At 37.5% G+C, this 26,598-nt stretch overlaps 1 protein-coding gene across 27 annotated transcripts in view; it reads right to left on the bottom strand.

Annotated features, from left to right (window-relative positions):
• The window catches only part of ELAVL4 (ELAV like RNA binding protein 4), a 155,995-nt gene that overhangs the window by 65,725 nt on the left and 63,672 nt on the right, over positions 1-26,598 (bottom strand). For 3 of the 27 annotated variants that reach the window (XM_054666741.2, XM_054666743.2, XM_016962812.4), the window contains exon 1: positions 18,312-18,584. The exons of 18 other annotated variants lie outside the window; for them this stretch is intronic. In XM_054666741.2, the coding sequence (XP_054522716.1) occupies positions 18,312-18,356 (45 nt within the window). In that variant the 5' untranslated portion in view covers positions 18,357-18,584. Of the gene's footprint in view, positions 1-17,215; positions 17,536-18,311; positions 18,585-26,598 lie in introns of those variants that run through there. 6 more of the 27 variants (XM_063802337.1, XM_063802370.1, XM_063802320.1 and 3 more) reach the window with 3 other exon arrangements.

A 26,598-nucleotide genomic window follows, 5' to 3' on the forward strand; every position in this document is an offset into this window, starting at 1 on the left:
ATTGTTCCTTCCCATTCGAACCTGCAGCATTTTTGGAGCACCTCTGTGTAGACTAGCACTCTTTCACTTCTTGATAGGAAAGTTTAGAATACGGCCTTACCCCAGCCCTTCCACTGACCTACCCTCTGCCCTCTACCTACCTCACACCAAGGTGGCTGAGAACTGTTAATTAAGCATGTTGGCAGCATATAGTGTCTATCATCTTCACTCGGCCCCTCCACACTTTTATCTCAGCCCTATTTAATGAGTCAAAAGGAAAAGAATAGAACCTGGTGGTTCAGGGCAGCCTTTGCTCTTACTGGTATAAAAAGGACTCAGTGAGCTAATGTACATGGAGCACTCAGCACTATTCCTGGCATGGTAATCCCTCCACAGATGCTAGTGGTGACTGATGCTAATATTATTAGAAGAGAACAAGGAGAAAGATAAAAACCAATACCTAAGAAACTAGGTTAAGAGTTAGACAAGAAAAGCTGATTAGCAATATAATCAAAAGTAAAACCTTTCCTTCCTTCCCAAACCACTCTTTTCATATGATTTCTTGCTCTCAGAATTCATTAATTTACTAGTCAAATAAATATTTATTGACGAAGGGTCCACATGTCAGAGAAGAGACAGCAGCATGTCTTGTGACTAGCAAAATCTTTGAAGTATATTAAGCAAGACTATTCTAAAATCTAAAAGTGTACGGATGTACTAAGAATGTATTTAAAGCTCCCTTAAAACTTTTTTTCCTTCCTTCCTGCCTTCCTTCCTTCCTTCCTTCCCTTTTTTTTGGCTGGGTCTCTCTATGTTGCCCCAGCTGGACTTGAACTCCTGGGCTCAAGTGATCCTCCCACCTCAACCTCCTGAGTAGTTAATATTTATTCCATTAGCTCATGACTTTCTTACACCTCCTTCCATCCTCCACTCTTCACAAAGCTTTAATTTTCTCAAGTTTGGGGCAATCAGGCTAGAGTTACAGGATTGATCCCCCTCCTCACAGTGGAGGAGAATCATTGTTGCTACCATAGTCTTCTTACCATCCTGCCAACCACACCATATTGTGTCCTTGTCCTAATATTTTCCCTAAAAATGGTAGTATAAAAATAAAGATGGAAAGTCCACAAACTGTTCCTTCCCATTCAAGCCTGTGACATTTTTGGAATACTTCAGTGTAGACTAACACTCTTTTACTTCTTAATAGCAAGGTTTAGAACCCTGTCTTACCCTATCCCCTCCACTTTACCTACATACGACCCCACTTTATTGTTTTGCATTTAGATATTTTAATCTAGTTAACCTACACCTACTTTCAGGATTTACTTCATGAGGCAAATCAAAGGTTACAACTTTACATTACAGGAATCTGACCTGATACAGAACTCAGTACTGACATTCATCATCTAAGAGCCCAGTGCAGGGTTCTTGTACACCTGTCACCATACTTTTGGCAGTCCTTAACTCCTGGTTTTCTGGTGGAGATATAGCCTCACTGCACAATTCATGCAAAAGGATCAAGAGGAAAGCACCAAAGAAGGTCACAGAACATGATGTTTCTTTTACAATACCCTTATCCTCTACTTTCAGCTACCTTTAAATGTCAGTATTCCCAGAAACGAGAAAGATGTTAAAAGAATGTACTGATTGCAAACATGTCTCAGGTGTGTACACCTGAGACTCACGCATGTATTTTATTAAATATTTTAATGAGTATGTAAAGGTGTTTTCTTTTACCATGTTGGAAGGATTTTTGAAAATATATGTATAAAGCTAACCCTTATGTAATAGAACAAGCTCTCTCAGGTGCATGAAGAATAATGTTTACCAAGGGCAGTCACTGAATTGAACCATTAAAGAAATAGATTTAAATTATTAATGAGAACAAAAATAAAAGTCCTAATTCTCTTTGTAGGAATTTCCCACTTAACCCTTGTAAAATTCTGACATGCAGTATGTTAGACTCTGGTGGATGCAATAGCCCAGACTACTGCATCTCACCCGCCTTTCCAAGCCTGAAAAACAAATTCCCAAACTTAGAAAATTACACAGCAGGCTCTGTGTTCCTGAAGACAGACATTATTTTTTTTTTGTAAAATTCCTCACTTCTCTTCTTGCTCCTTAAAAGATACTAAAAATGTCATTACAATTCCCCAATTTCATATTTCTTTAAAGTGTCTTAGATCAGCTCATAAAATCTATTCTCTCTCATCCTTCTTTTCAAGAGGCTTTAATTCGCTCAAGTCCCTTCAGGTTAATATTTTTTTTTGAAATGCAACACTTTCCTGGTTATGATTCAACTGTGAAGGAGACATATGTTATTAATGGGACCCAAGAGGAGGAGCTGAGACTGATGATCTGATAACTCTAGGAAAAGGGAACTTGGAAATACCACCCTTCCAACCAAATTACAGGTGATGACTCACAAAGACCACTGGACTAGGGGACTGTGGCTAAAGACTGAACTCATGTTTCCCAAAACCATTCATACCATGTTTCTGTAGCTTCTGCCAGAAGGTAACTAGAAAACTCTAGAAAAAAATATTTAATTCCATCCAAGAAACACATGCTGACAGCTTAATAATACCTTTGGGCAGATGCACAAATAACCTGAAAGACCTATTTACTCTGGGAAGTTATGTGGTAATAAATTCTCAGCATATCCTTAAAACAAGTGTATTCAATTCAACACAAGTTTATTGAATGCAATTATAAGCCAAGGCATTCTTCTAGAAGGTGGGAAAACAAAAATAATTTGGTCCCTCCCTGTAGAGGGTTGAAGCTGGGAGGATGGCAGAGGAGGGCAGGCAAATAAATAATTCATTAAAATCAATTGTATATCCCTTTGTTTTAAGCAGTCTCCTTCAGAGTTTCTCAAATGACACCCCCTCCTCAGCAAAAGCATATAAATCATATACACTCAGACTAATCCTACCTGTTTTGATACTGAACTGACTGTCCTTTTCCTGATATAAATGCCTACATCCTAAACAAATGACTTGTTTATTTGTCAACTCTTTGTTTTGTTTCTACAATGAGAATATAGCGCTTTATAATCTAAAAGGAACTTATATTTGTAACAATGAGATAAGCATGAGGCATCCCTTCTTTCAAACAGCATCTTCTGCTCTGGAGATGAACACCAGGCATGCCAAAAGTATTCTCAGTGGTGGTAGTCAGGGCTTTTAAAAAATCAGCAGCCACTGGAGAGAACAAGAGGCATTAATACTTAAAATAGCAGGGCCAGCACAGATATGAAAAGCATAATCAAAATTTAATTTCTCATAGGCATCATTCTCAAATTCACGGAAATCCAAGTTTTAATCTTCTTCCCCAGACACATCACACCCATTTCCCCTCCTAAATAAATACTGGCCTCCTTTACATTTTACAGTGTTTCTTTAGAGCTTCATTTTGGGCCTAAGATGATTTCCTGGTGTGTCCATCCTGATGCAGTTCTGGTAAGACCCCTGGGTATTTGGTTTTAACTGACTTTTACAACAAACTCTCCATAGCTGAGGGACAGCTTGATCATTCAGCACATTATAAAGATGAGGGAACCTTTCCTTCATCCCCCACAATTCGGTTCTCTTTTCCAAAATGGCCAGTAAATAAATAAATACAGTATCATACTTTCAATAAGCTTTCTTTGTTTAAGTCAGATTTGAAAAAGACAAATGTTTGCATTTTAATAAAAATACAATTTTGTGGGCAAGCTCAGCTTTCCTGCAAAAGTATCAGCTCTAATAAAAAGAAAATCGATTGGAAAACAATTTCTTCCCATTCTGCTCCCTAAGTCCCTCTGAACTCTGAAGGTTTAATGTGGATAAAATAACTAAAATGCCTAATAATAATCTCTGGATACTTATTGGGATGGGAACCAGTTGTGATGGGAAATATATTATCTTCATCTTCCATACAAAGAACAGTCTTTCTCATAACTAATGAATCATTTGAAAAACTGCCCACAAACTGATTAAGCCAGACTTATCTTTCCAATTAAATGCATAAACAATAGCCAATGGCACAATTCATGTAAACATTAGTATTGTATATTTATAAAATGCCTGGCTAGTGGCTCAGTCGCAGCAAACTCTTGAGGTTTACTTGTAAACAGCAATGTGCTATTCCACATATGTATCATGATCTAAAGCATTAGGTCACATCTCTGAAATTAAGTTTTATGCACACTCAGATTAAATTCTTCAGAAATATACATAGAAATATATTTTATTTTGAAAATTAACACTTGTTTTCTTAACATAACCAGGGTGAGGAAGAGGGGAGGAGTAAAGGGGAGTAAAGGGAGTTTGTGTCTAGAAAAATCTGTGTAGAAGTCTTGTTCTTTTTAAGAGAAATTGTGTAAGGTCAATGGCTCTTCTAATTGTGCAATTCAAAAAATTAAGTCATTCTGAAGGTGAAGATAATAAGTGAAATAAAATGGTTCTTAGCACCTCAATGCATATATAACTGGCCGTGATAAATTATACTCATGGACAATTCATATAACCTCATATAGCTACATGTTCATTCATGAAAAGATCCTGAATGTCATTCTGATAGAGTAGTTTTAAATCTGAAAATTACTTTATCACACTTGAAAGTTTATTGTTAATTTCTCCCTTCACTGCTTCTTTCTTTCTTTCTTTCTTTCTTTCTTTCTTTCTTTCTTTCTTTCTTTCTTTCTCTCTCTCTCTTTCTTTCTTTTTATAAGAGATAAATGTTAGAAAAAAAGAACATTTTGACTTGATAGGAGAATTTTATCCCTCAAACTTCCTCTGAGGGCCAGTTGGATACCATTGCCCCTAAACATTCCCTGCGAAGGTAGTGGAGGCAGGAGTAAAACTGGACTCCACCAAATCAATGTTGGTGAGAATTCAGGCCTGGGTGAGGAGAAGTGTGCCTTTGAATTATTTGTGGGCAACATATTTACATGGAAACTAGAAATTTAAGGTTTGCAACTGTCAAGTTCTAAGATGCAGTGAAATAGTCTTTCTCATAATTATGGGTATAAGGATACATTGGCACATCTCTTCTTATGTTCATATTCTTGGACCCACTGGTCCATTCTGAAACTCAGAAAAGAATCCAAAATTCTGCAGACCAGAAGTACACACAATGAGTTATATTAAGAGGAGTGAGAAAAACGGAAACAGCCCAGGAGTCTAACAAGGGGGATGGCTAAATAACTCATTGTGCAGTTTTTTGATACAGTATTCTGCAATTGCTAAAGTTATGTTTATAATGGGTTTTTATAATGTGAGAAAATGTATATGATCAATGTAGAAAAAGAAGTGAAATAAAAGATTGATTATCTCAATTATATAAACAAGTACAGAGTAGGAGGGAAAAATAAAAAACACTAGAATAAATGGCAGAATTACAGGTGATTGTTACACTTTTCTCCATCTTTATTTGTCAACTCTGTTTTGTTTTTACAGTGAGAATACAGCAGTTTTATAATCTGGAAGGAAGTTGTTTTTTAAAAAAGGAAGAAAATGTCAAGTCCTTCAAACCAGTTTGGAGTCACAGTATTAAAAATGATTCTGTCTCCTCCCCAGAGCTATCCTGTAGGATCTCTCCTTGGACACACTCTGTTTGTTCCTACATTAGAGTACTCATGGGAGCCCAAATGAATAAAAATCACATTTCTAGAAACAGTCTCTGGTTCAGTCTCCCCTTCACCTAAATCACTGTGAATTAGCAAGGTTACAATCTTAAGTCTGCCTATCGCCTGGCAGCAACCTTCATGAGGACAGCAAGGAGAGAAGATGATTTATAAGAAAACCATTCCCTGGATCAGGGAGTGAAAAGTACTGATCCGTTCTAAAAGCTCCTGCTGACAAACTCTGATATTATGAACATTTTGCACTCGGACAAAAGCTCCCACTTTTGTTAATTACATGGTTTGAGCAGGAGTCTGCTTTCAGGATCTGCCCAATCACACAACAGCCATTTATTTTCCCAACTGCAGCTGCCAAAATTTCCCTGATCTCTGTTCTGTGCTCCATCTTCAAGGACATCTTGTGAATGTATGACACTGTCAAGTGGCATTCCATACCACGCTTTTTAAGCTTCTCTCTCTCTTTCTTGCATTTGAACATCCTTCTAATACGTATCGATTAAAAATATCATGAACAAGAAGCAAGCAAAGTAGAAATGGAAAAAAACAAACAAAATCCAGAAATCACAAGTATCGGAATACTTACGTCTGCTCTGAGGCAAACACTTTTTATGACATTAAACCACTAATATTCTGTGTCCTCTGCATGATGGGTTTGCTTTTGTTTTCAATATTAGGAAAATGGGTGCCAAATCTATAGTTTTCTGTGTGTAAAGAGCATGGGACCTCACTGCAAACTTCTGTTTTTTTTTTTTTTTAACATAAATTTTACTTCTGAATTTATCTTTTTAAAATCCTCTTAGTTTCCCTTAATTTCACTTTCTTCATTGTTCTATTTGTTTGTTTGTTTGTTTGTTTGTTTTGAGACAGAGTCTTGCTCTGTCCCCAGGCTGGAGTGCAGTGCTGTGATCTCTGCTCACTGAAACCTCCGCCTCCTAGGTTCAAGTGATTCTCCTGCCTCAGCCTCCCGAGTAACTGGGACTACAGGCATGCGCCACCAAGCCCAGCTAATTTTTTTGTATTTTTAGTAGAGACAGGGTTTCACCATGTTGGCTAGGATGGTCTCAATGTCTTGACCTTGTGATCAGCCCTCCTCGGCCTCCCAAAGTGCTGGGATTACAGGTGTAAGTCACCGCACTCGGCCTATTGTTCTATTTTTTTTAAAAAACTCCTACTATATGTATTTTTATGATTTGCCACATAAAAATAGAATTTTAGATTATAAGAGAATAAATAAGTTAGTATTTCTGTCTTCACAATCTTTTGCCTTTTCAAAATATGCTTTTGAAAGGTCACACTCACTAATTGGGCAAAAGTCAAGTTTGCATTTTTAAAAATCAAAAATAAAACTTTTAAATTATAAAAAAGACATGATAAAATTTCAAAAATTACATTTGTATTATAATTCAAGCTGCATAATCCACAATTCTCAGATAAGACCCTTTTAGAATTAATTTACTATGTCCCTAAGAATATTTAGTATATGATACATGTATATTATCATGTATATTTATCAAATGGATATAATACATGTATTTTGAAACTAAAACATTACTTTTCTGAGTAGGGTAAGCTTGTCCTTTGAATCACAGATACAAAGAAAATTTGTTTGGTGAACTCTTGCAACTCTTAATATATTCTTTTTATCCCAGAAATTTACCTTTTTTAAAAAGTAAAATGTTAACACATATTCAGAATCATCCATTGTCAATTAGAGCAATCTAAAATTTCTTTAGTTACAGGTATATATTTGAGGGCAAGTTATGAGCCACAATTTAATGATGTTAATTTAGTACTTCATTGGAACAGCCCCTCCCCCAAACTGAAGTTAGCTCTCAAAAGAAGGAACAAAAGCCAAGCTAAGTTCCCTAACATTAATGAGTTCCTTCGATGGGCCAGAAACCATTATGTTGAATGCCAGGGATATGAAGGAGAGAGAAAGAGTTCCTGCCTGCAAGGAAGTAAATAAATAAGTAAATAAGAAATTACTGTCTAATGTCATAAGTGTAGTAATGGAAAAGTACATACAAAGTGCCTGGAATATGACAAACACTCAGTAAAGGGAAATCCTGTTATAATGCTGATTAAAAAGTGCTTTGGGTTACACAGGAAAATATTTAGGCAAGTAATTATCATTAAGTCCTTCCAATAGTACTAATAAGAAATGGTGAGAGGTGTCTTTACATACATCACTTCACTTAATTCTCACACAACTTTGAGAAGTGGGTATTGTCATTTCTCTCATTTACAGATGTAGAAGTGCTGTCACTCTACACATGATGGAGTAATGAGGCTTCAGGCAGAGTCCACTGTCACTTAACTAGGATTGTAACTTGAACCCAAGGCTGAAACCAAATTTGTGCCCTTTCTTCAATCTCTAAGTCTGAGGACTTTTCCTATCACTATGAAATGCAACCTAGTAATCTTAGAGAATGTAAATTATCTAACCCTATTAAAATCAACTAGCCTGTGTATCTGCTGTTTATTAGTCAGTAAATACTGCCCAATAAATGGGTGTTACAGGAAAGACCATAATTCAAAATTCAAAATTCTACATGGTATAATGGAAAAAGCATGAGATTTGGAGGTGATCCGACTTGGGTTGGAAATCCACCACCAGCCTTGACCTTGGTTTAGCCAGTTCAGACTCTCTGCAGTGCAATTTAAGTTTACTCATTTGAAAAATGTGAACAATTCTATCTGCCTTGCAGGGTTGCTGTGAGAAAAACAACAAATCTGAAGGCACCTGATTCAGAGCTCAGTACACAGTAAGCACTCAGTACATGTTCATTTTCCTTGTCCAAAAGGTAACATTCTGAAATATGTGCCCATTAAAATGTGCTGCAGGTGGCAAAGTTGACTAATCTAAGAGCTGGTAAGATTTATCCTTGGAATTTAATTTCTGAAATAGAAAAGTATACTTAAAAACATTACTACTCATCACCTATGCCAATAGCTATTCCTTTCATCTTCACAATGCTCCACAAACATCCACTAATAAGCTCTCACAATAATGCCAAACCAGTAAACACATAGCAAAGGGGGAGGGGCTATGTGGATTCTAAAAAAAGAAATAATGAAAGTAGCATGTTTGACACTTACAAACACAATTTCTGGTATCTTTTGCCCTTTCAAAAAGTCATCCACTGTGAATGGCTCAAGTGAGGTACTTCAAATGTTAATAAGAGTCATTAGGGTTTCTGCTTTCCTACAAGGAAAACCATCATGTTTTCCTGGGAAATTTCAGATCACTGCTACAGTGCACTCTGCATACTGACAGCAGAGGGCTTTTCCGGCTCCCCACAAGGAAACTCAGGGTGGAAGAGCAGGGTTGTTCTTGGTCCATCCTCCACTTGGACTGCTCCTTTCTTACTGTATACCCCAATAAGCAGCTAAACTGACAGAATGCACTTCCAGAGGATTTTTCCAGGGCACAGTCAGAAAGGTGTGGTGGGAAGTGTAGAGATGACAGAGCAAGTGTCATTCCCTGTGAAGAAATGAGACTCTTACAAAGCCCTTACAAAACCCTCACTTACAAAATAATAAAATAATTTTTTATAATAATTAATTTATAATAATTAAATTACATGCTGGACTCAGAGGATTTTGTAAGTACGTTCACACTCACCACCCCACTTAATTTTCCTGAAGATCCTGAGAGATAGGTGGTGTCTTCCCTTGCCATCACTTGCAGTTTACAGGTGAGCAAACTAAGGGTTAAGGAGCAAATGAAAGGTAAAGCTAACTAGCCTCTATTCACATGGTGCAGAGCCTGGATCTGAACTGACATCTTCTGGTCACTGACTCCCATCTTCCTTCTTTACCCACTACAAGTTCCATAAGCCCTGGAATGCACATTCCAGGCCACAGCCTTCTGTAGGCTTCTGCAGCCAGCAATGACAAACCAGAACACACTGTGTTCTCTCCTGTGCCACACTCTGCACATAAGCACTCCCTTGGCCTGGAAAGCCCTCCTCTCTCTGCCATCAGACCTAGCATGCCCCTTCTCCAATCCCCCATCATGGCTCTTACCTTTGTCTCTCACACACATTTCCATTACGGACATGTGCCACACAGCATTGAAACTCTCCAGCCTCCTATCTTTCTCTATCACTGGACTGTGAGCTCCTTGAGGACTGTGACTGTGTTTGATTCATTTGTAATCCCAGGGAACAGCGCAGAGCTCCTGATTTTGCTGGTAGAATAAATGAATAAATGGATGACTCCCTAGGTCCTCACCTGCTTTCTATAGCCAAATCTGCTTTCCTTGCCTGTTCATCACCACTTCGCTCTCACCATAAACCTCGCTTATCTCTCCTCTTCAGAATCAATGCAAAAGTAGGAGTGAATTCATTCTTTTAAAGCTATATTGCCCTCATCATTGTTGTCTCACTCAACTTCCTTCAAACTATCCCAAGAGGCTATTTTCAAAACCTAGGGCCTTCCATTTTCCAAGTAAGGCCATGTTTACAGCCTTTGTTTCTTCATCTCCACATAGGAAATTAGATCTCCTCTGTTTCAGGCCTAAACTCATATTTTATTTCCACGTTGAGTCTGAATTTGGCTGAAATCTGCAGTACCATCTTGAGGTTCACAGCCCTGCAGAACATTTCTACCTTTAAGAGTTTCTGTAAGTCACAAAGCCAAAGCCAAAGCCAACGGGGGCTCTTGACATTTTCCTGCAACAACTATTAGATCTGGGCACGCCTGGCATGTTATTTCTTTTAAATAAGTGAATAAATAAATTATCACATAATCACTTCTACATCCATTCAATTAACATCAATTCAAACATTTATTAAATATTAATTGCATAGCATAATAGTTAAGAAAACAGTCACTAGAGCTTGACTGCCCAGGTTTAAATTCCTGTTTAGCTGTGTGACCTTGGACAAGTCACTTAACCATTCTGTGTCTCGGTTTTCCAAGTGTAACTTGGGGCATATCAATAGGATAATGTTATAGGCTTCACAGAAATGTGGTTCACAGGAATGTGGCAAAGATTAAATCTATTACTGTTGGATAGCTGAGTTCCATGGCATTTGATCACTGCCCTCTAGGAATTTAGTCTTGGAAGGTTAGTAGACATTTGAAAACAAAGTTCCAGATGCAGTGAGCCAAGTACCATAATCTGAATGCCTTTGGCAGTATGTCCCTTCCATGTTTTTGCATGTATGTCCACTGAAATGCTTTCGCCATCACCATCTAAATTACCCTGCCATTTTGCAAGACTCCCTGGAGTCCACCTCCCTGACCTACATAGCTTCAGACAACTCCTCTCTCTCCTCTGTCCTGGTACTTACCACCCTATATTGAGTCGCTTTTTACCTGCCTGTCTCCCCACTGACAGGGAATGCCTTGAAAATAAGGCCTGAATTTTGGTTGACTTCTTACTCCCAGCATGCAGTACATGGGGAATTCAACCAATGCCCACTGAATGGATCAGCTATCAGAGGCAGGTGCAGGGTGCTAGGAGAGTTTAGAGGCAGAGCACACGGGGACATAGGAGGAGACATCCTTATCTCCAACCCATCAGGCTTCTTTCTCAGCATGCTGAGATAATCGTAAGAGGAACGGGTGACTCTTTATTTTAAAATGCTTTTTTTTAAAGCGTTCTCTTACTCTTCCTGCTCTGTTAATTTTAGATGAGTGTAGCCATCAAGATTAAAACAAATGTGAACTAGTGATCAAGGGGGTCAAATAAATTCTGAGTAAATCACAATACTAACATGTCACTAACCATAAGAGGAAAAAAATATTTAAAGTTTCATTCAGTGCCCTGTACAAAAAGTGCATTGACAAATATTTGGAAAATCATTCTTTTATTCTTAAATGTGTTTCATGGGGGAGTTTTGTTTTGTTTTTAAGGTAATTTCAAGTCTACACATTGCTAATGAAAACAAAGGAGGTTTGGGATGAGAATAAACTGTGCTTTTTTCTCTCTTTCTCTTCAATCTTAATTTTAATCAGATAAATTGATTTTAATCAGTGAAATTTAAAAGTTTAATTTTAATCTTTAATTTTATGTAACAGTATACACAATGGAGACAGGAGATACAATACATAAAGGTTTATGTCTACATTCTAAAACTAGCGCTTTCCAGTTGCTCTCACCAGAGCATCAATTAGGTTTATGTATAATTCCAGTTAGCACAGGAGTCCTTCCTTGAAATTTTTGACATATGAAAATAACCAAATCATCCATCCCCTTCATCCCCCACTAAAAAGTAAATATTCTAACTTATTACTAGAAAGAATTGGACTCAGGATTTAAGACTCCAGAGCCATTTTAACCAAGTGCTTTTCTTCACAGATCCCCAGGCCTCTAAAAGCCTGTGACACCAAGAGGATGGGGCCAACACAGTCTTTGACAGAGACCAGTCTCAATCATACTGATTTACAGCAAATCTAATTTTATTTTCTTCACAGTCCTTTCTGAGATGACATATCTTTGGTTTTGAGATTATCTGCTCACTTTTTTGAAAGTTATAGAATGGGAAGTAGCTCTCATTTTTCTCTTCTCTCCCTGTGAGCCCCAAAATAAATTACCAATACCTAAAATGCACACCCTAGGGGGACTGAACTTATTTTAAAAATCTTCCTTTATTAGCTGCCTACTACGTGCCGGGCTCTGAATCAAGTTCTTTATACATGTTAATTAGTTCATCTTCTAAACAAGCTTTGGAGGAAGGTATTATTAGCCCAATTTTACAGATAAGGAAACTGAGGCTCAGACAGGCTAATGACTTTACCAAGACCCCATTACAAGTAAGTGAAGGAAAAAAACACCCCATTTTGCAGACTCCTAAGATGCCCTTAACCAGCAGAACACTCATGGAAAGGTAGAATCCTATGATAATGCCAAGGCTAACTCACCTTCTAGGTTCAGGCTCCTGCAAGGAGCCATCAGGAGATCTTAACAGCCTTACTTGAGAAGACATTCTGGCTGACCCTGTCCTTAGTTGAATGATTGGCCAAATCCTCCTCCTGACCCTCCTGGAACATTTATCCCATTTCACAGAATAGGACCTCTCTTCAAAGGCTGGGACCCCTGGCCTCTTTATGAGTTCTCTATGTTAAGTTTTCCTGAGGCTCAGACACCTCAGTCCAATTGTCCAATCATTCCACAGATGACCACCTTACACCACATGCAGGTGAGGAAAGCCTGTCTCCAAGAGTTAGTAGTTGGACATATGAAGCTCAGCCTTTCAGAGTAGGGCATTGACGGTTCCAGCTCATCAAGCAGAAGCAAGGCACTGGCTGAACTATTGTGGCCTCACTGTGTGCCACAAACAAGGACTCATTAGTGTAACTCTCTAATCTAGCATCTTTTATTTTTTAAACATCATTTCACTATGTGAAATTATAAAACACGACATAATATATAATATCTACTTTTATTATTATTTTTTTAATAAAGATACAGAGTCTCTGCCACCTAGGCTGGAGTGCAGTGGTGTGATCACAGCTTACTGCAGCCTCAAACTCCCGGGCTCAAGTGATCCTCCCACCTCAGCCTCCTGGGTAGCTAGGACTACAGGCACACACTACTATGCCATGATCTACTTACTACTTACTTACTCTATTCTCTGTCTTCTTCCTCTAAAATGAAAGCTCCATAAAGGCAAGGACTTGTCTTAGTCACTGCTATCACCATTACCTAGAACAGTGTCTGGCAGGCACTCAACAAAAATTTGAAGAATGGGACACAAATTAATATTGTATGATAACAATAATGATGATGATCATTATCACTTTATATGCCAAGTAACTGTTTTAAATCCTTAATATTCATTGGTCCATCACATCCTCATAACAACCCTAGTTTACAGATGAAAATGTTGAGGCATAGGGAGTGGAAATGATTTCCCCTAGGTCACAACTGATAAAGCCAGGATTTGAATCCAGGCAGTCTTGATCAAAAGCCTCTATTTCCTTGGGAAGTTGAAGCTGCAGTGAGCTGTGATTGCACCACTGCACTGCAGTCTGGGTGACACAGTGAGACCCTATCTCAAAAATATCCCTATTAATAACCACTAGGCTAAATGTTTCTCATTAATTCCTACCTTTTAAGGGATGAGTAAGATAAAATAGGAGACAGAACATGGGCTTTGGAATAAAACCAACTAGGTTTTAAATTCCCCGTCTGATATTTTCCTAGCCATGTAACCTTGTACAAGTTACTTAAACTACGTTGTCCTCTTTCTTCAAAATGGGAATAAAAATATCTGTTTCTTAGAATCGTTGTGAGATTTAATGAGATAACCTAAGTAAAGTTCTTTCTGCAAAGTCTGACACACACATTACATAAAGGGTCACTATTATTGTGATGTGTCATTGTTAACTGCGTGGTACAGACAGCAAGTGACATAAAGGAGTCTAGAGGAAAGAAGAATTACTGAGGAATTACAGGTGAGTCATGGTGATCAGGGAAAAAGTTTCATGTAAATAGATATACTCAAGATCTTCAGCTCAAAGTTACAGAACTGGGGTTGGTGAGCAATAGCTGTGTCAAAACCAGTCTTCATAACAAGGGGGATTTGGGTCCAATATCCCACTCATAAGCTAGGGGGCACCTGATGGGAACACATTATGAAACACCTAATTAATATCTGACTACATCAGTTAACAATCAATTACTGAGCACCTACTTGGTGCCAAGCATAAAGATAAACTCAGTGCTGATTGTTGAGGCAGTGGTGAAACCTAGAAAAATAAATATTTGATTATGGAGTGTGGAAGACCAATGATGGAATGATGCTGGCAGTGTTAACAGAGATGGCTACAACCCACAGTGAGTTAAGGCAAGCCTTTCTGGATGACATAGGCCTCCTATTTGTCTCATGAAGCCAGGTGAAGAAAGCAGAAAGATGTTGGAGACCGAGGGATCTGTGTGAGCATCAGTAGGGAACACCGTGGTGCAGTTCTACAGTGGAGCATGAACAGAAGGCAAAGAGACCCAAGATGGGAGGCTGGGAAGGAGAGAAGGAGTCTGGCCACAGAGGGGCTCCTGGGTTTTGTGAAGCTACCTAGACTTGGTCCTGAGCCACAGATGAATTAAGTAGCCATCTCTGAAATCTCATCTTAATTGTGTGCTTATAGCAAATACACTGTTTCTCCATGAAACACAAACAAAACAGCACTGGGAGAGTGAAAAAATACATTATTTTTTAGGCTTACTGCCGAATTTTCTTTAGAGCCCTAATTTCTTCCTGAGTAGATCACAGGTATTTTTAGCACTAGTGTAGTATATCACCACTTCATGACACTGTTCCCCTTGTATGCTCTAAAGTTGTTTTAAATTCAATTCTGTTCAGCAAATGTTACCCTCCCTTTCCCAGCACTGTACCCTGAGCCACTTGGTAAATATTTGCTGAATTGGGCTGGATTCATCTAGCAACTACTGTATAAGGTAACATTGTGTCAACAGGCAAGGATGAAACTTAGGGGTAGGTGGAGATAAACAGATGAATATCTGAGCTCACTCACCCTCAATAAACTTGAAATTCTGATGATGCAATTGAGACATGTATATGACAATATATACATACCCCAAGGAGGACTGTAGAGTGCTGCATCCTATCAATAGTGACCTGTGCAGGTGGTGGGAGTCTGAATCCCACTTCTCACAGCACATTCACCAGATATTCAGCTCTTTGAGGGCAGGGGGCCATGTCTCCTTTACTACTACATATTTACAGACTACCAAATAGTAAGTCTCAGTAAGTTTTTATCAAATGGGTCTATTTAATCCTAACAATCCTGAGTGGTATTAATCCTTTTAAAAATGTGGAAACTGAGGCTTAGAGAGGTAATATAACTTGCTTGAATTTATAAAGCTAGTAAATGGCATTGTAAAAATAACAATAACAATGATAATAACAATTTTCCATTCTAAGGAAGCCCACCTTCCATTTATCATTCTCCAAATGTCTCTGCCATGGGATTTGCTTTTCACACTAAGATGGAGAATGTTCTCTCTGGCTGAATGAAACTTAAAGTTTACAATTTGAGTTCTTGAGCTCTTGTTGGCTTTTCTGTGCTGCCAGTTTTAGGAGCTCCAAAAGGCACTGAATGGATTTGGGACAGATGGATCTGCCCACATTGCAGGTAAGAATACCCATGCCACTAGGCATATACAGCTAAACATATAAAAATGTACAGTGTTTCTTTAGTACAAAGGTTCCCTAATCCCTAGAGGAGAATTAATCCAACTTCAATTCAATGGAATAAATCTTTAGTGAATGCCTACTGTGTGTCAGGCACTTTTCTTAACACTTCTGAAGTAAAATATACAGTACTCTATGTGTCTGTCCTATCTCCTGCTGTGATAAAATAAATCCTTATTCCTCTTCTTACATAGTAAAATACAAAGGGCAGCTAGTAAAGCCTCAAGGACAGAGACTGACTTATCTTTGTAGAGGAGTACAGAGCTAACACATAGTAGGCACTTTAATACATTTTCATGGAACTGAATAAATTTTTGAAATTTTATTCTGGAGTCAGACAAATCTGGGTTCAAATCAAATCCTGGCCCAACCAATTACTGGCTGTGTACCCTTAATTTACCCCCCAAAACCTCAGTTAGCTTGTCCATAAAATAGAGAAATTAACATTTACCTTTTAAGTTTGTTCTAAGGATTAAAAGGGATGGTGTTTGTAAGGCACAGTGTCTGACTCATATCAAGAGCTCAAGAAATGAAAACTAATCTTATTATTTCTAGTCCCACCTCTAGGTCACCTTCACTACTGATTATTGTCACTTTTATTATTACATTCCAGGTTTTGCTATGTAGCACAACCAAGGCATAAGGTTTCCTAGTTAATAAATACTTTGGTTAATAAAGAGCCCCAACATATATCATGCAGACATCAGTAGTTATCAAAGATGTAGGATATGATGCTTCATATTAAATCTAAAACAACTAGAAGTCATCCTTTCTTTAATAACTCAGAAGATACTAGAGATCTTGCATTACGTAGTTCTAAAAAAGCTGACTGTTATTTTTCCTTTGTATAATACAGAGCTCACTATTATCTAGACCAGTATTTCTCAAACTTTTCTGACCATGACCCAACAAAGTAAAACAAAAAAGTAAGGAACATATTGAACACCATATGGAACACCACAGCTTCATATCACAACTCATAACATAGGTAACTGAAGCAAAGATTCATGAAATAATACTTATCCTTAATAAGTACCACCCAATGATACTTTCTTTTCTATTTCATTCAATTCTATCATTCCATTGTTTTAATTTTTAATGCCGGTCGAGACCCAATAAACTATCCATAGGTAAAACTAGAATCTAGTAACTTACTAATATTATTATCCTGTCCAATAGAGTGTATCAAGGATACAATTCAATGGATCCTCCCATTAAGCCATGAAGTTGTATTCATTCTGTTTTACATATTAACAGATTGAAGGTCAGAAAGGTTATGTTAGTTGGGCTAAATAGGCTCCTAGAAGTTGATGACAGATCCAAGATCCACAAGTCTAACTCTGTAGTTCAGGCTCTTTAAAAATCAGAGATAAAAACAAAACCCCCAACAAAAGCCATATTATGACAACCTAATTCAATAAACATTTTTTTTTTGAGTACTTACTATGTATTAGACATTGAAGTAAGAGAGGATTTGACATGATCTATGCCCTCCAGGGCTAACAGATGACCAGTCAAGACAAGCATGCTTTGGTACGTGTACTTGCAAGTTTGAAGTGGGTACATTTTTATACTGGAGAAAATAAGCATATTCCCCACTCACCACCATCTTCTCTCTGGCCACACATTATCCCACAAAATGAGCACTGGAGACCTGTTGGTGAGAGAATGCAGTGTACTCCTCTAATAGCACACTTCTTTACAATCTGAAGTAAAGTCGATATTTTTCCTCCTACTGCTTTCTGCCACTGTAACCCTAAAAGCAGTCCTTAATGTGACTTCACCAATGAGCATCATCATCATAACATCACATTATGACCAGAAGAGTGCTCTAATGCCGATTCCCCTAACCAATGTCTAATTTAGAAGTATCTTTAGGGTGACTTCAACTTCTGAGAAATAATGGCTTAATAAAGACAGGTCTTGACCCTGAAAAAGAATTAAGAAAGGACAGTCCTCTGACCTAAGACATTCCATAGCTACCAGTTCAAAGTCAAAACCAAGTCAAAACAACTGAACCTTCCTAAATCATAGCTTTTACCTATCTCTTTCTAGCTTTATCTTTACACAACGTATGCTGCATTCACACCAGATTACTTACAGTTTCTTAAGTAGGCCTTGTAAGTTCCCATCTCTATGCCTTTATTCATATGATTCTCTCCATGTGGAATTCCCCTTTCTTCTAATTTTTCCATCTATCCAGTTTCCCTGGCTCTACTCAAATGGCATTTCCTCCATGAAGCTTGTCTCCTTCCCCCAACAAGAACTAATGTCTCCCTCTTTTGTACATTGTACCTCCTCTGCTGAGACACTGTCCACATCATTCTGCTTGTCATTGTCCTTGCTTACTATAATATATTGTAAATACTATGATGTTCCAGGATGCATCTAGAATATGGTTTATATGCAACAGACATGATATATATATATATATAGATATATATATAGATATATAGAGATATATATATAGATATATATATAGATATATATATATATATGTTGATTCTCCAACAAAAAATTTGATATAGAAGAGAAATTACCTTATTTTTCCCCCAAGAAAAGTAAACTTTGGCTGAGCTGGACATATTCCCAAACACTCTGGAGCGAAGACTTCTGATACTACTAAACGTGCAAGCTTAGTCAAGTGGCTAAGCTTTATTTTCTATAAAAAAGAGTTAACAGTACCTGCCCTAATTACTTTAAAGAGATCAAACTGACACCATAGGGCAAAAATTATACAAGGCTGAGTGAACATGAAAGATGATCTCTATGGTCACAGATCTGTTACAAGCAGAACTATGCTGAGAACAGCTGAAGTTCTAGAATGCGAACTTGTTCTTCTGTTCTTGGGAAATGGACATGGGATAGTTCAGGAAGAATACTGTTAAGATTATACCAACTGCAAGCCCATGCCTCCAAAATTCAATGACTGGAGACCTGTTTAAGAGTTCTTACTAAAGCAGTTCTAAGCTCCAAGTCTTTTTTCTTCTCATGAAAAACTTCAGCCAGAAATCTAAAAAAAAGAAGGAACTGAGATTCAAGTATTGACCTAAATATGGATGAATTTTTAACTTTTAAATAAACAAACACCTACCTAGCAAGAAGGTCCTAAGAATATCCAACCTCATTTGCCTGCTCAAATCAGTAAATCATTTCTTTTTTGTCCTTCATTAATAGGCATGAGATTTTCCAAGGCTAAAATATGGACAAACATCTTCTATACCATCCCTTCTCCAAAATCAAGTCCCTCCCGCTTTTTACAGATATATTTCTGCCCATACAAACACAGTCTAAAAACCAACCAAATTCTTCCAGAGAGCTTGCACATCACATACAATATGTATAGACACACACCTGCAAAATCCTCCAAAGATTCTTGGTGAAGACTTAAAATAGATTCATATGGAAAGAGAAAAGTTTTATCGTCTGCCTGTTCCATAGCAAAGCATCTTTTTCTTTCTTTCTTTCTTTCTTTCTTTTCTTTCTTTCTTTCTTTCTTTCTTTCTTTCTTTCTTTCTCTTTCTTTCTTTCTTTCTCTCTATCTCTCTCTCTCCCTCCCTCCCTCCCTCTCTCTCTCTCTTTCTTTCTTTTTTTAGCATAGGACCTGCAAAATGGCATTTGGGATATCAGATCAACTAATAACCCCTTCCTCTACTTTAAGGATTACATTGAAGAAAAAAATCGACTTCCCTTTATATCCTTCCTGTAAGCATATGAAGTAGAATTCAAAATCGGTGTTTTAAGATTGTGTTTTCAATTTGAATGTTGAATCCCTTCAGGACAATTTGTATTATTTCTTCATAATGGCAACAGGTCACAGCAACAAGTCCCCATTTAGAACAATTTGTGAATTAATTTATGGTGCCTATTTATTTATTTCCCCCTTCAGACCCTTGGGAAAAAGGTACAAAATTAGGTTTAACCTAACACCAGTCCTGACGCGACCCATTACCCCTTCCCAAGTGTGTGTAATCAACAACTACGCCAAGGCTTTTGTGGTTGTTTTCCTCTTTTCTCTCTCTCTCTCTTTTTTTTTCCTTCAAATGGGAGGGTAATGAATTAAGGGTCAGCATTCTGCTGACATCCTGCACATCTCTTCAGTCAATCTGATCACTTCTAGAGGTGTTCACACTGCCAAAGCCATCCATCATGCTGCCTTGCCAAGCAGAAGGAAAACTGATGGCAAGTTACAAAAATCTCATTAAGCCACTTTTTGCCTCAACCTCTTCACCATTCCGTGAGAAACAGAACTTCAAAGTTCAGCCTATTGGGAAAACAAGGGGAAAGGAGGAAAACAGCTGATACAGTGAAAAGGAAAAAAAAATAGATCTGAAGTAAGTTAGTTTCTGGGAAAAAGTCAAATAATTTGCAAGTTACAATATACAGACAGCAAAGATGGGACCATATCAATTAAGCTCAGCCTATTTTTATTTTCTTTCTGGCTGACTTCTAACTTTCCTAACAGCCTCTTTCATGAAATTAAAAAAACAGCACTGGTTAAAATTAATTTTATCTTCATCGTTTTTCTCTTTTTACAACTAAATCCCAATGAATTCTAATTCCAAAGGAGATCATGGATACAGCTTGTGAAATCCTAGGAGGATGCAGAAAACTTAATAAAGCCATACAATTCCGAGGAAGAACTGAGGGCTTGTCCATATAGAAAAAAACAACAACACTGTGTGCCACCCTTCTTGCATGCTGGGGACAGTATGGAGACAGTGAGGGTAGCATACAATGTCACTGCCCAGGACATCTGGCATGGGCAGATGGGCCTCTTTCTGGGGAAGGGCTTTTGCCAAGGGACAGAAAGACTGACAGACTGAAAGAGACTTAACACCCTCAAAGCACCTTCAATTTTCAAGTCCTATGTATGACTGGTGCCTTCAAATACTGTTTCTCATCTGATTCTTGCAGAAACCCTGTGAGTTAGATACTGTCATCACCATTTAAAGATGAGGAATTGTGGCTCATGTTGAAGTAACTCATCTGTGATTGCCCAGTTAGTAACTGGAAGAGTTAGGATTCCAACTTAAGTTCAACTGACTCTGAAGTCCTTTGCACTTGCCAGTTTCTTAAGACAAAGAACAATCTTTTTAGAGGCTTGCCTGTACAGGCACACCGTGATGTTCCTCGGAGGCCAGAGGCAGACTCACGGTTCTCTGGTCTCTGAGATAGCCTTGCCAACAAAGGCATGGTAATAGTGGTATCTAGTAGAAATAAATCTAATTTTTCTACGTGTGTACAGGTCAATATAATATGTTTTTAGCCCCATCTGAACACTGGCCCTCTGGGTCCTAATCACAATAAGCAGGTTGCTTTTAAGATTAACTTTTCCACTAGAGAGGTGATTAAAATATAATCAAGCTAGAAAGTTATCCTCCCCCAAAGTCACCTAAAACAGAGAAACTCCAAAATAAAACCAATTTACATATTTTAGCCCAAATTAAAAAGTAAAAGCTAACGATTCCCTTTTAATATCCTGAATAATAAGTGCACATTTATGTAAAGCTTCCTTTGGGGAATGGTTACTATGAGGACAACTTTCCCAATATTATTCATAAATATCACTTTTGTTTTGGTGTTACAGTAAGAATCTGGACTTGTGGGAACTGTACTATTTGTACCCAGTGCATCAACAGAGATAATTAATGTTGAAGACATGTATAATACCAAGAATTTTGGATGTGTGGTTGGCTGCATTACAAAAAGTAAAATAAGAAAAGATAAGTCAAATCTGGTCAAAATCACAAATTTCAGGGACTTGGTCATTTACTCCCTTTTAAGTGAGAATTTTCCTAAGGAAAGCTTCATTAGTAAAGATGGCAAGTTCTCAGCCTTTCTACTACAGACTTTTAAGTAGCACTTAGAACTAAAGTTTATCATTAGAGCAGTATTTACTACTGCTGCATCTTCAAAGGGGGCACTTGAAAAAAAAAGTTCAACTCAGCCTGTTATTTTTCATGTACAAATTAGAAAGCAAACCTTTAAAGGGTTTAGACTGGCAGCTTAGGAAAACACAGAGTACTTGAGAAGCCATTATTGGCACATCCCACGGCACACCGGGGCTCACAGCTGTCTACAACACATGCCACACACACACACACACACCACAGTATTTAGATGTATATGACAAAGTAACTATGATTTCTACTCCACTAGCAAACTTCCAATTCGGCATGCCAAAAGGGTCACTATCTGTTCAGATGCTCCTGGGAGGTAACAGAGGAAAAGGAATTCAAAAAGCCACTTACATCAGAAGCAAGGAGGCAAGACATTCGTGTTTCTGTAAAATTAACCAGTTTCAGCCAAGCTTCATGGGCTGCTGACTGAAAGACAAGTTCCTTTCAACAGTCCAAACTTCTATATTTCTTCCCGAGGCTGAAGATGTGGATACATGAAACCTTATAGACTAAAATGTCCAAAAGATCTCTTATTTCTATCTTTTGGAGTCACACCTAGATGCTTATAAATACAGAAGGAAAGACATTTATGTACTTGAATGTTCCAGCAGACCTTTTCTTACTATTTGACACAAACCTCATTGTGCAATGTGCCACCTTAAAAATCCCTCACCCTAACTTTATCTGCAATCACAGGGACTTATCCTCTAATTAATTATGTCTTTTGATCATTGTCAAAAGAAAAAGAAATGGTGACCTTGGATTCCACATTCCAAAGAAATGCACATAGTAAGTCCTCAACAAATACATCTTCACCCAACAAGGAATGACAGTCAGTCTCTATTATGAACACTGTTGGCAAAACAACTTTAAGGGCTAAAGGATAACTCATAGAAGCAGGAGAAGATTCAATGCTACGAAGTGCAAACAGAGGAAACCTCCATGCTGTGTTTTTTTCAGAATTCACCATCTTCGCTGGGTCATTTCTCTGCTTCCCCATAGCCTGAAAAAAGAACTAAACTTCCTATGGAAAAAATATTTATGAACTATATTTTATAGTTTAAAATGAGTAATTCAAAAATTAAGCTAAAGTTTACATGTTATTTTTCAAATGAAGAGTCCAAGGGAGGTTATTTTCAGGAGAGACCTAAGACATATATATTTTTTTCATTAAAAAAATCACATATGCTAGTTTTGCATTTTACTTTTGGGGTTAAAAATAAGACTTTCCAAAAACAACAAAAAACAAAAACACAAGCACAAAAATTACACTGACCTTATTTCCTCAACACTTCTACTGCTTTCTCAACCAAAATTTATTTAAGGATTCCTTTAGGGCTCTCAGCATTTCTTTATCCTTGTAGAGGGGGATCTTTATTGAGGGGAGAAATACCTTTGGTATTAGATACAACAAGGATCTGAATATGAGCTCCCCTAAAGCAAAATTGGTTGGTCTTAAAATGTTCTGAGCAAAGACAGTCTCAGGGGTGGGGTGGAGAGAAAGAGATAGCTGGAGCTAGAGTGAGAGACAGAGAGAGAGAGAGAGAGACAGAGAGACAGAGACAGAGACAGAGAAAGAGAGAGAAAGTCACCAGCCTATTAAGAGCCCTGACACTGCGTAAGTTATTTTTTAATTAATGTGCAAGGGAAAGCATAAATATTACCATTAAGCAGAGTGGATGTGAACATCCAAAGCAAGCTAGCTGGCTGATTGCTGTCTTATTTTTTTGTTCTTTTTTAACAATTCCATTTCCAAACTGCTCAATTCCTAACACTGATGCTCCAAAGCTACTGTGAATACACTGCCTGAATACTTAATGAAGTAAACAACAAACAAAATGGCTTATCTGTGGTGCCCCCAACTAGCATCCCAAACTGGATATAATTAAAGGTGTGAACAAGCAAGCAAGGAAGTAATGGACCTGCAAAGTCAAGGTTCTGAGAAATTATCGGGCATCTTGCACTGCACCAGTTCAAATTTATCACTCATTATCTCCTATACCAGAAAGATGCAGACCCACATGTTGGTACTCTTCTACACTCTTGTCTTCCAGCCTTTTTTTCCTTTTCACTGCTAAATAGCTAATTTAAGACAATTACTGCTTGTGACTCCCACCCACCCACAGATCACCTTTTCTTTTTTTTTTACCCTTAGAAAGCCAGTGACCTATAAAAGCCCTTTACCCCTAAAATACGTGGAGATTTCAAAAATATAAGGATATTCCTAATACACACACACTTGCACACCAACTTACAAAGCAAAGCACAGATGTTAACACTTCCATCTTACCGCCTCCTTATTTTTACCAATGGTAAAGACTAGGTTCAAATGCCCTCAAAGAAAAACATCCTGCCCACCGCCCCCCATACATATACACATATCCATATACACTCACATACACACATTTTAATTCATACCCAGGCCCTTGATTGAAGGGATGGCTTTTAGCTCACAAGCATTGTTATGGATTTGCACACTTATAATTTCTTAAGTGGCAGCTAAAGAAAGGTGTTTGGTTACTAACAGACTGCAGGGTCTGAATATATATTTTTTAATGAATATTTGAAATTTCATATTTTTCTAATATGAGAACTCTTGGAGTCATGAAGAGAAACCAGTTCTTATGGGAAGCAGCCCAGTTTGGTTTTCTCTCCATTTATAGATGCACATATACTTGCAAGTAAGTGTGTATACATGTTTAGTAATACCAAATAAGGAAAGCCTAAGACAGGTGCAGGAATCTGCAACACACTTATACTGATACACACAGAGTCTCTCTGCTTCTCTTTCTCGCACACACACACTTTCCACATATACATTACATGGATGGGGGAATGGATAGTGGTAAATAAAAAGTTGACTTTACTTTCAAAAGGAGAATTGACCAAATCTGTACAACATGGCCCATCGACTGGAAAATAGTAAGATAAAAGCTTGAAAATGTTCATGTCCCTTCCTAGCCCCAAAATTCCCAATGACATTGGGAAAAAAATACTGCATTGCAGCATTTGCCAGCGCATACTCGTGTGTTTAGCATCCGCTGGCCAGCTCACCAACAAATGTACATATTAAATGTCTAGGCATATAAATTAACTGCCTGGTGGCCACAGATCATTGGAGCTAATGAAGAAATTTGTCAAGGCCAAAGTACTTTCGTCTATGTATGATGACCTCTATGAAGACAACCATTTCTTACTTGAGGTACATACAGACAATTTGTTTCTTTTTTTAAAAAAATTAAAATAAGGTGTTAAGATGCTCAGGGCTAAATGAAGCAGCATATCTCCTCATGGAAGAAATAGTATTTGGCCTACATATAGGAAAAGAACCCACCTATAATAAGGAAATAAGTGTAAAGGGAAGAAATCAAACCAAAAAAAAAAAAAGACTTACTCTGAGGAAATCCTATTGTTGTTCACAGTAACTCTAACTTGAGAAAAACATCTCAATTCATCCACAAGTCCTTTTAGAGATATTGAACACACACATACAAAGCACCATTCAAACAATAATTTCTAGATATGAAATTTCAAATAGCTTATACCTAATAGAAATCCTAAGTTTAAAATATCTGAAGTCCAAAGTGTCCCAAATCCAATTTCAAGACTAAGTTTAGAACTAAAAGGCAAATGCGCAGTTCATTTTCTTTCTCTCTCTCTCTTTCTAAATATTCTATTGTTATTATCTCACAACAATCTGGCCTTCCTCTCATAACAACACCCTAATTTTCAAAGGACCAAGGAAGGAGTATTGGGAGAGAAAAAGTTTTAAGGTTTTGTGCAAACCATCAAACAGAAGCAAGGCCATCTACATCTGGCCAGGAGAATGACTTGAATGAATGGCAGGTAGAAATGAATGGGACTGAGATCACAAATGAATGGTTAAGTTGTTTGTTAGCTTTTTTAAAAATGAGATATTAAATTGTCTTGTAAATCAACAATTCTCAAAGTAATTTTTCAGCTACTTCCTCATCTATGTTAATTTCGCCCTTTCAAAAATTTAAATATTAAATGATTTAGCTGTTATGTTACTATGAGATATATGGACATTCTGATCATTAAAACTGCTACTTAGTCAGATGTTTTTTGCAGAAATATTTCCAATTGGATTTTCACTTCTTAATAAATGCACATTCCGCCTTGTGCTTCCATAAGGGCACAACTCCACATGAAGGTAGTAGGCATTAATATTTTTAAGACAAAGGATCGAGAAAGGTCAGCATCAGAACCACGTGTCTTTTTTACAACCCAAGCCAAGATGACACTTCTTACAGAAATTATTTTCCCCTAACTAAAAATTGCCAGAAAATTCTCAGAAAATAAAAAAAGAAACTATATTAGAGACTTAAAAAATTCTATTTTTTTAAAGGTGACACAGGCTTATGCACTCAACATATGGCTGCAAGTTTCAAGTGTATGACAAAAAATACAAACTTATTTATTTTTACCTCAAGAGTGAAAACAAAATTTTTAAATCCCCTAATAAGAAGAGAAAACAAAAAGACGCATCTGCAAGGAAAAAAGAATTGGGGGGATTTGCAATGAAGAGAGCAAAAATTAAGTGTACTTTCAATAAAGCCAATTATATTTCCTAATCTTTTAATGTATTTCAGCATTTTTAAATCTCTCATTTTTGGGCTTACAATTAGCTCCCTGATCATGCATCTATTTTGTCCTTTAGTAAAAAACCCTAACAGATCACCATTTCAATTGTTTTTACGCTATCTCCTGTTCACCCAAATACTACACCTTTCAATCCTTATGGTACCCACCATCATGAGAAAAAGAGACTATTAGTAAAGCACATTTAGAGAAAAAAGAGAGATGCTTGTCACCCAGTGCACACATGGGTCCCAGACGTTCAAAGACACTAATATAAAAATCAGCTTTTCACTCAGTTTGTGCCAAGACCAGAACCAGGACC

Source organism: Pan troglodytes, chromosome 1 (genome assembly GCF_028858775.2).
Source record: "Pan troglodytes isolate AG18354 chromosome 1, NHGRI_mPanTro3-v2.0_pri, whole genome shotgun sequence".
Lineage (NCBI taxonomy): Eukaryota > Metazoa > Chordata > Mammalia > Primates > Hominidae > Pan > Pan troglodytes.